The sequence below is a fragment of the Mixophyes fleayi genome, chromosome 3 (assembly GCF_038048845.1).
Source record: "Mixophyes fleayi isolate aMixFle1 chromosome 3, aMixFle1.hap1, whole genome shotgun sequence".
Classification (NCBI taxonomy): Eukaryota; Metazoa; Chordata; class Amphibia; order Anura; family Limnodynastidae; genus Mixophyes; species Mixophyes fleayi.
This window is the reverse complement of record NC_134404.1, coordinates 144,455,326-144,466,352: the sequence shown is the minus strand read 5'-3', so window position 1 is coordinate 144,466,352 and position 11,027 is coordinate 144,455,326. Positions and strand designations below refer to the sequence as shown.

Here is an 11,027-nt window from a genome sequence, read left to right as displayed (position 1 = left end):
TACAGTGCTGCATAATATGTTGTTTTTATATAAAGAATAATAACAATCACTACCTCCATGATCATCTTGATATCTAGTCCAGCCAACATTAACGTTGCTTACATTATTGCTGAGAATAGGTGCTGACACTACATGTATAATTGGCCGTTCCAGAAAGCCAAATAATGTGATGTAGTTGAAATTACTTAAAAAGAAAAAGAAGGCATTCTGCCACTCGCAGTGCCGTCGTGGATGCGTGTCTTGAAGACTTATACCTTCCTAGTACGTTTTCTTCTATGCTGGGACCCCGATTCTCTGCAACTGAGCGCTAAGCGTCAGGAGAGACAAATGTGGATGAGGGAAGAAAGGGACACCCGCCTATCCAATCAGATCAGCCCATTTTGAATCTAGCGATCAATGCGGTGACAGATGTTACACCAAATCACCCTCACATCCGAAAAAAGAAGGGAACGAATCCTAATATGTAGGCTAGGAATCCTAAATTCTTAAGATTATGGCGACTGCTGAAAATGGTCAGTTTGTTTCTGCGACAATTATTGCCTACACTATTAGGATTTATGACTCCCCATAAACTTCTAATCTGATTATTTTACCTTTGAAACCTTCAGGAGTCTGTGACTGCTTCAGTATTCAAATCTACCAACATGCTACAAGGGGATTGGTGGGTTGGACCTCGCCTCTCTATATAGTCATTCACTCGTTCCTTGCACTAGTTGCAGCAGCGAGCTATCCTACACAGCTTATAGTGTTGGTCTCGGTTACTTGGATAAAGGGTAAGATTTACATTTACATGCACAAGATAGAGTTACGATGCTTGTAGAACTTTATTCTGCTCTTAACAGGATAAACTATGTTCCTATGTCGATATTACTAAACTGCATGTTCGGCTGGAGTCCGGAAATGTGTGTGTGATTGTTTGTGCCTTCTATTCTGATAAATATGCTCATTTGATACTGATTTAGATAGTGACAAACGTGACCACAAATCATACCCCACAACGTACACGCTGTGTATGTGAATGAAGCCCTCACACTTGCCAGATAAATATTGTCCAATGGCATATTTGTCTCCTGTTCGTGTCGTTTACAAAGAACATGAATTAGATACAGCTGAGGCTGTGATCATGCATTCAGTCATTGAAGAAGAAAGACCCAGGGATATAAAATACCCATGGGATATACTGTAGTAATATCAGGTTAGGAACCTGATATAACTATTCCGTAGTGACTGAACAATGCTAGTAGCTTAGGCATGTTTGTCCTTGCCCAGGACATTAGTATGTCCAGGACATCATTGGTTAGTTACATTATGCAATTCAATATTGTTCAATGTACTGAACTTATGACTACGTCATTTACTGAAAAACACATTAATGTCATCATGTAACTCAATATGGAATTCAGAAAATTTGTGATGATTTTCCCCATGGAATATAATGGCTAACACAGATGGCTTCAGATGGCTTTGGCTACTGGGATCAAGTTTCTAATTTCAGAGCTTGTTAATTAGAGCAAAATCTCAGTCCCCATAGACACCTATAAGGAATTGAGTTGCAACTGAAGAGGTGGAGATATCTGCTGTGGTCCTCCATTAATAAATAGCCTTATACTATTCCTATGCTTTAATTCCCTGCAGTTTTGGGTTGGATTATTGGTTGATAAATGGGCCCCTCTAGTCCAGTTGCCAAACATTTGGCTCTAACCTGGCCACACACATATGTATAGTCAAATTAAACAGATCCACTCGGGCTCAAAAGACAGATTTTATGGGGGACAAAACGTGAGGTTGACTGCACACAATAGCAGACACAAGCACACTGCTACCTATTGGCAGACCAGATTTCCCATAGATACCTAGCAGATGTTAATTGGGATGTGTACAAATTGGTTTAAAATTATGGAATTCATTACTTGTATTGGCCTTCATCAGGGATGTCAAAGGGCTGACTTAGGGTGGTTTTCCAGGTTGATAAGCGCAGCATTTATATGGGCAACACTAGACCTCCTAGTTTTCAAAAATGTCCCTAAATATGTTTTATATAGTACACACATTTTAAATTGTATCTACACAAATATGTCAGGTTAATGGTGGAGAAATATCTTTATCATGCTCTCCTTGTGTTGCATACACTTTGGATCAATGTGGCTTTGGAACATCCTTGGTAAATTTCATGACAAATGAGCCTTAATATGCTGACACAAGACAATGTTGTGGCCTGGGTAGGGTTAAGTGTGAGATGTCAAACCTTGCACAAATTATTTAGCTTTATATTCCTACAGCAAAACATTTTACTCATCTCTGAATCCTACCTGGCATTAGTCTTATATAAGCATACTAATTAAACAGAGGGTTTATTGTTTTAATGAGCTGACTGTCATGTGACCGAAGGCATGACTTGCACTTCAACAGAGACAAGTAGCTACACCCATGAAATTGGGTTTCTTTGATAAATGTGTAGTTCCTCTTTAGTATTTAGAGTGCACTAATCTTAGTGTGATGTACAATCTATTAGAATGGGTTTGACAAAAAGATGTGAAAGAACTATTGTAAAAATGTGTACAAAATATATTATAGTTTAATTTTTGTTTGTTTTAGTTAACGAATATCTCAGAGGTGGCACTATTTAGAACTCTGAGAGATGTCATTTAGCAACAGCAGTAGTAATAGACTTAAGGGTCTATTTATTCTATACCACTGAATTTAACAATACAGTGTTTTTTTTCCTTAGGGGTGCCTCCACTGGTTATAGCGATAGAAGTACAGCAGCGTTAATTTGCATAAGGAAGCTTGGTTGGCTATCTCTGGCAATAGTTTTCAATGGCCTGTGGGCTTTGTTAAATAGGATACTTTCACCTATTATAATTTAATTACTTTATTCCTGTAGATTTGTAAGGAGCCACAGCGCTGTGCAGCACCTTACTGGCCAAAAAAGTGTTTTACATTTATACAGCTTATATAATTGCACACTTAGAAGTACTTTTTTTTTTTTTTTTGGACGTTTCACTCTACACAAAGGAAAAACAACTGAATAAAACAGAAGTTCTATCTCGGACAAGTTATGTCTCTTGTTTATTTCAGCACATTGATCATGTTTAAAGTAATTATACACACCTCAAACAGTAAACACCATTATAAACTAAGCTTCTACAACTAAACCATGAGTGGAGACTGACATTTACAAAACAAAAAAGTACTGCAATTCCTAATAATTGTGTAGTCTCTGGGATACCAAGAAGGTGGCACAGTCATCTGCCCAATTTTATCTGCTCTGGCCCCAGGGCAGTTGCCCCATCCTTCCATGTTATAATTCACCATCATCCAATGTCATCTCTTAGCGCAAGTAAATACTGGGCTTTGCCCACCTGTATCTTTTGTATACATTTTCATGTGTCATCATACTACCTAGCTGGGGCTGCTCTTCTGGTCCATTTTATTCATGCTATTTACTTTTATTAAGAAAGTAACTTCCATAATATCTACCAGCATTTCCACCACTGCTGACTCATTCTTTCATTTGCCTCCACCAAGGCGATCTTATATTTTTTTTATTTTTTTTTTTAGCAGGAAATGTATCCTTTATTAAACTGCTGTCCAACTAGTTCTGCCAGTCATTTCATTTGTATAGATTGACAGCTCCTCATAGCAGCAATACATAATGCTGTGATTCTAGATATTTTGGAGATCTATTTAAGATGCCTATGTAAACACCGGTAAAAGGCTTTCACAAATTTTTTGTTTAAGAAAGAGTTAACAGCAGCCTTAATCCAATTAATGGAGCTTACTTCTGTCCCCATCTACCTTTATGGCGACAGCAGCATTAGTTAATTTATTAAGCTGCAAAAAGCTTTGCTTTTGGTAGTAAAGTAATGCCTCAGGATGGAGGTACTGGAAGCTTATAATGGGATCTAGCTGAACCCTCTCTGGTTTTGCTGGATCCCTCTCCTGTGAAAGTGCTATGTGCATGAGCATGGCATGTCCTCAATTTGGCAGTGTTTTCTTGTATGGACCTCTAATCCTGTAAAAAAAAAAAAATCATCCTTTATTCTGGGGTGAACACTCATTTCTTCTGTTTTCAGCACCATGGAAATATTTTCAATGAATTGCGAGGCAACTTGACATGCAAGCCCAGCTGCTTTTACCAGCTGGGGGAGGGGTTGATAAAAAGGGGGGAGGGGGTTAAATTGGAGTAACTTTGAAACTCTTACTTCATTGCCACTGCCAGGCTTACCCAATCCATATCTGCTTCACTGCTTTATAGACTCCCAAACTGAAATGTGAAGTCCTTTCTGTACTTTCAAAGCTGCTCATCACTACAGCCCTCCTTGTATAACTGCCCTGATCACTGCATATGATGCTACATGTCCACTGTGCTCTAACAATTATGTACTGCTCCTGTTTTGATATTTTTTTTGTGCTCACTGATATCAAAGTATCAGACTAGTACATGTATGCATTTATACATTGTATTATGTTTTCATGATGAAAACAAAGGGACATCAAAAGTAAACTATTGGAATTGATCTGCTACAATGTACTAGAATAAGGCTTAGGAAGCTTAGTTTTCTGACACATTTCTTTCACCCTATGTTGTCCAAATCCTACCTTTTGAAAGTATCTAATACCGAGGGATTTTTTTATTTTTTTTAGATCAATTACTTGTGCCTGAAGGGGGGGGGGGGGGGCGGCAGGGATAACTAGTGACAGTGAAGGGTAGGCCATAGTACTGTGATGGTGATTGCATTTGCAGACCTTCTCGAGGGTTCTGGCTGGTGTAACGATCTGCAGCGCTTCCTAGCCGTATCTGATTTTGTCTGGACTCCTCCAACTGATAGTATTTCATTAATTATCTTGGTGGCCTTCAAACTGTTTGACTTAATATTTTTCTTGTAGGTACCCAAGAATTCTGATTTTGGTTTTAAAAATTGAAAACTGTTTATTTTGTATTTGTTTTATATTGAAAATGTGACTTCTCCTTTTATGGATATCTGTCGATGCACTATTCTCTCATGTATGACACTGGACTACATTATTATATTGTGCACAAATGGGATTATGCAACTTTAGATTTTACAAATAACCCTGTGAAGCAACATCTCTACTATATCTTTACTTATTCTCTATGCTATCCTGGGCAGAAGTATAGAGATTTGTTACTGCTGACTTAAGCCTGGCCAAAATGCTATTTATTTATTTTTTATTTTTCGCCATACATCCATTCTGGGCGCATATGTGATCACCTCTAAGTGTGCAGCAGTGTGAGTTTTGTATGTTGACATTTTAAAAGTGGACCTGAATTAACAGGTTTTAATCTAATATGTCCATAAGCTGCATGTATTAGTGCTGCATCATACACAGCTGTGTGTTTCATACAGATTTGTTGCTGCATTTATTGGCTCTCAACATTGTCTGAATGTTGGAATGCTCTGATTAGCTACTGGGCTCGCCCTGTGAATCTTCTAATTGGCTACAGGCTGCTTCCAATCTTACCCACTACAAAACCTCTTACATGTAGTCATTGTTGAATAAGAATTAAATATACACCATACCCAAGTGAAACACTACTCAAAACGTTCTACATCTTGTGTTTCCAAAGTCCTGCTGACTCTACTTGCATTTCTTATCCATCTCACTCCATCTGACACGTTTGCCCTAATGCCAGCACTAAGGAGAGGGGGAATTAATTCATCAGGCCTTCTTGTTCTATAATAGAAAAATTGTATTATAGTTTTGGAAAGATAAAATATTTACATCTTATTTTAACATACAATAAGGTAAAAAATTATGTTTGTCAAATTACTATCAATTTTCTAACTATTGCTTGTTTTCAGGGCAAGTAATCATGACTGAGAAACCAAGACTTCACTACTTCAATGGACGCGGTAGAATGGAGTGTGTCAGGTGGCTGCTAAGTGCAGCTGGTGTTGCGGTTAGTATAATACCAGATTGTATAATACCAGATTGTAATATCACAAGCATGTGAACCCTGAATGACTGGCATTCAGCACACAACTGCAAACAGAACTAAAGTTCAATGATCCGTATGGTAAACCTATCATTTTACAGGTTGTAAAGGAATGGGTGAGAATGAGGTGGGTGGGTAGATTATGCTTTGTCTGTGCTCAGCTCTGCACTTCCTGTCTGACAAGCGAGTATAGGTTCTGTTTTTTGCCATAGTGATCAGTGATCCAACAACATTCTTCAAGTTCACTCTTTGTTCACTGGTGATGCTTCTCAGCTGACAGTTCCACCAACCCTGGTCTATAAAACCTAGGAGACATCTCATGACGACTTTTGTTCACTTGCTGTAAATGTACTTGTCATAAAATGTAGTCTTAATAAGAATCTGTTTACATTAATTGAAAGAACAATTTATTTATTGATCTTGGTTTAGTTTCCAGCTTGGTATTTATATTCAGGCTCTGCAGTGACATGTTTGATTCAGGATTGAATATAGACAAGATGGGCCTGATTCATGTTCTGATGCAGCTTGCACGCAAGTTGCGTTTAAAAAACAAAAAACAAAACCCAGAATTGGTGTATAGTTCTGACCACATTCAATTCCAAGCAGACTGAAGATGCATTTCAATTTGAATCTGGGTGTGTGCTGGGCCGCCAAGAGAAATTTTGGGCCCGGATGCAGCAAATGTTTTTTGTGGGGGGTGCATAGGCGAGCAACAAGGGTGCTGTATGCTGCTGCCTCCAAAGGGGCCGCATAATGTTGGAGGTGTAGTCAACATGGGCATGGCTGCACCTCTTTAGACATGACATATTGGTGGAAATTAAATTGCCAGCGATGTGACGTGCAGCGTTCATTGCCGGCACTTGCGGTAGGAGTCTCCACTCATTTTTCCTCGCACCCCATAGAGGTGCAAGGTAAAAAGGGAGATTTCTGTCAAATTTCCGCCGCAAAACGTCTCGCAGACGTTCCGGAGACAATTAGCGGCTAATTGAATTCCCCCATTATGTATTAAAATGGGGTTACTTTCACCTACCTGTTGCAGCTTTCACAACCTGGTACTGGATACTTGCATGGATCCTGGAATGTTGGAAAATGTAAATGTGGAGAAGCAAGCAATAAGTGAACACCGTACATAACACAGATCATGCAGTATATAATGCATACATTATAATAAAATATTACATTTATCACACCTTCCCCAGCCACATCACGCCACCCCCTGCCACATATCACATCACCCCCCCCCCCCAATACACCACGTCCCCTCCCCAGACACCACGCACAATGCCATATACATACATACTCACACACACAATTCCACATGTATACACAAAGCCAGGCTATAACACCCCCAGTCCCTTGTACTCAACTCATCTCCAGAGGCTGTTGCTCTGAAATGACAGGCAGCCTGACATCCGTCTGATTTGTTGCCTGGCTGCCTGTCTCCATTAGTTCAGTGACAGCCTGTCACTGATGGGGCTGTCCCGATTAGCACTGCCCCCTCCCAGCCGGATGTTATCTGCTCTACAGTGCAGCCCGGGCCCCCTGGTATGCTCAGGCCCTGGTAATTAGTAACTCCCCTCGGCGCCCCTGGGTGTAGGCTCCTGTCTGTGAAAGGCATGTACCTTTTAGGCAAACAGTCTACTGTATACACAAGTGTGTGTGCATACATAAATGGCCAACTCTTAACAGTATAAGCATTAATAAAAGTATGGATTTATTTCCCCCATTAAATACATAATTAAAGATGCTTTTAATGCATACTGTATATCATACTTGCCAACTTTTAAAACCTCTGCTCTGGGAGATCCTGTAGCAAGTCATGTGATGGGGTAGGAGGGGGTGTAGCGATGCTATTGCATCACCCTATCCCTGCCACCTGCAAAGAAATGCTAAAATTCTCGGCATTTAAAAGCAGGGGGCGGGGCTTGATGACGTGAAATCACTTCAATATGCTCCATGTCGTCTGGGAGAATGTCTGCTCTCCTGGGTACAAAGACTAAGCCATGTCAGTCGGCACTCACACCTGCCCTGTAGTGGGTGCAAATGAAATGGGTGAAACTTACGAGAAACACAGAACTTGAATCGGCCGCATCAACGTATGAATAGCTTTACTGTGCATGGCCTTCATTAGTCCAACCCTTTCCTCCCCCATTCTGCCTCAAGTCAAAAGCAGTAGTAGGTATCATTTGAATTTAGAGCTGATGCCTTTATTGGCCTAAGGTATGTTTCTGAGCATGCACACAGCGATTTCATGCCAGACAGTCTGCAAAAATGGCCGTTCATCTGAACATCAATCAGGGCCCATATGGGCAAATGTTGTAATTTATTGTAATTATTTTTCTCTTTTTTTTTTATTCAGTTTGAAGAACAATTCTATGACACAAAGGAAGAATTTGAAAAGTTGCTCAAATGTACAGTATTTTTATTATTTTTTTTTTCTATAAATGACCAAAACAAGTTTTCTAAAATTAGCATTTATGATGAATGTGTGGTTTTTTTTTTGTTTTTACTTGTAGGCAAAATATGCAATAATGTATTATAAAGAAAAATATATCCTCTTGGTTATTGCGTATGGGAGATTAAAGGTGTATTTTAAGCATGTATTGTATCTATTTTTGTCTTGAACATGTCTATCTGCACATGTGGGTTATTATACTGGGATTAAAAAGCAGCTCATGTGATCCATGATTACAAATGTCTCCACAGATGGCTTTATCCATACAATTTTTGATAGTGAGCAATTGGCCTGATATCGCGGTTTGTGGCCCCAAAATCACCACCACGCCAGATAATCATACTATCTGTTAATCGGCTCCTTATTTGGCATGGCAGAAAATGTGGTCAGATGACCATTATCAACATGAGTGTGCTGTCATCTTCTGACTACAATCACAGACCACAACAAAGCTAGAAGTGATCTGGCCACTTGACCTAAGATGATCAGCTGGATCTCATCCGACCTGGCCACTCATTTGTAGCCAAATTAATGATTCTGTAGTTCAGGTTGAGTGGTGGAAACAGCTTGTGTGGCCACATTTAGTCCACAGCCTATGGAATAACATGTATATATACTTGTGTATAATGAGAGTAACTTTTAGATGTTGGTTATTCTAGCATGATTTGTTTAGCAAGTATAGGAGACTCCTAAATGGGGACAGTTCCAGTAGGAATAGAATTAAGGGTGTCTTTGCTCTTTCTTATTAGTAAAGTTTGATTGCTGCAGGCACTTTGGTGTAGACAAGTTCATTTCAGTGTTCCCTGCTAAGAACAGAATTGCATTCAGCATCCTTTTATTAGAGGGCATTTATCCTGGGTCCACCAAGTCATGGTTCCCACCATTATGCTTTGTCGTAAAGGTGTCTGGATTCGAGAGGCTTGTAGGAGCTCTTGGCTCTTTTGTTAGACTTTCTTTTAAAATACACACAGAAAAATTAAAAAATCCCAATCCTACTTATACAGCAGTATAAATTCAAACTGTCATCATTCCAAATCTATTTTTAGGGGTAGGTTTAATTGATGGCGTTGTTGCGTGGATATCGCACTGCGCACGTTGCCAGCAATTACGGTAGAAATCTCCCCTCATTTTACCTTGCACCTCTTTGTCAAGTCTCCAACATGAGGTGTCTCACGCATGTTCCCGAGACACTTTGCAGCTAGCTAATTCTGCCCCTCAGATTATAAATTCTGCAAAATGTGGATGGCATGTGAATGTAAGTCAGTTGAAACATTATTGCTCTCAAGGGAAGTTGATACATTATACTCTTAGGGCCTGATTCATTAAGGATCTTACATTAAGAAGTTTCTGTAAGTCTCCTGGACAAAACCATGTTGCAATGCAAGGGGTGCAAACTAGTTTTTTGTTTTGCACATAAGTTAAATACTGACTTTTTCATGTAGCACACAAATACCAGCTTTAAATTTCAGTGTACAAATAAGCTATCAAGTATTTGTGTGCTACATGAAAAAACAGTCAGTATTTAACTTATGTGCAAAACAGAAAACTAATTTGCACCCCTTGCATTGTAACATGGTTTTGTCCAGGAGACTTAAATAAGAAACTTCTTAATTTAAGATCCTTAATGAATCAGGCCCTTAGTGTTTAGTCATAAATTTCCCCTCCCATTATCAGGGCCATCTTAACAACATTATGGGCCCCCGGGCAAAGCAGTACACCGGGGCTCATAGATATAGATATAGATATATAGATGGATACAGATACAGAGATGTACTTGCTCAGTGACCCTTGTGGGGTTTTTTTTGCAGGTTTTTTACTTTTGCAGGATTATTTATTCTCATTAAGAGCCATGCCTATGGGGCCCTCTTGCCTGCGGGGCCCCCGGGCAGCTGCCCATCGTGCCCAATGGAAAAGATGATCCTGCCTATTATGCCAGGGCAATTGGGTGCCCCAATAATGTAATAAGGCAGCTCTGGTTGGATTTACCTGTATGAATAAGGATCAACCGTGGGGCTTGAACGGTTTCACAAAACCTGCTCAAGTCCATGTGACCCACCTTTGGGCAAAAAAAAATGCCAATATTTTGCTTTCGCATGTGAACTTGATAAACTTTATATTTTTTATCTTTTATTACATAGTCCATTTTGCTAAAATAAATTGATTCTGCCAAACGTACACCAGGAAATTGATTCCCAAATGTCTAAGGTTTCTGGAGAGCGGCACCCATTGAAATAATTAGTTGCTAGGTGGATATTTATTACCACGGTTACCAGCATTGTTCAACAACACTGTGCGCATTAGACACTTAACCCATCTATGCTGCACAGGCCCATCTGTTTCCCTTCAATCACCATCTTCTTGGTGTCTCAGTGCAGCAGTAGCCACAAGATGTCTTTCTCATGTAGTAGACAGAGTGCAGCTCCAGAACATGTGTATTTTCCTCAGTCCTGCCTTTCTCTTGCATTGTACATGCAGAAGAGCAGCTCTTGGAATCTTCATTTGACCCAGAACATGTATAATGTGGAATATTGGGGTTCTCATGTTTACTTTACAGAGTATGAGGTCCAGGCTAGGGCAATTTTAATTTAAAAATCTTTTTGGCACAGTTAA

At 39.6% G+C, this 11,027-nt stretch overlaps 1 protein-coding gene across 2 annotated transcripts in view; it reads left to right on the top strand.

The window, feature by feature from the left end:
- The first annotated feature begins 205 nt into the window (after window positions 1-205).
- LOC142144085 (glutathione S-transferase 3-like) overlaps window positions 206-11,027 on the top strand; it is a 48,219-nt gene continuing 37,397 nt past the window's right edge. The window contains exons 1-3 of one of the 2 annotated variants that reach the window (XM_075202490.1): window positions 206-512; window positions 609-773; window positions 5,829-5,926. In XM_075202490.1, coding sequence (XP_075058591.1) covers window positions 494-512; window positions 609-773; window positions 5,829-5,926 — 282 coding nt within the window. In that variant the 5' untranslated portion in view covers window positions 206-493. Of the gene's footprint in view, window positions 513-608; window positions 774-5,828; window positions 5,927-8,321; window positions 8,374-11,027 lie in introns of those variants that run through there. The other variant, XM_075202489.1, reaches the window with a different exon arrangement.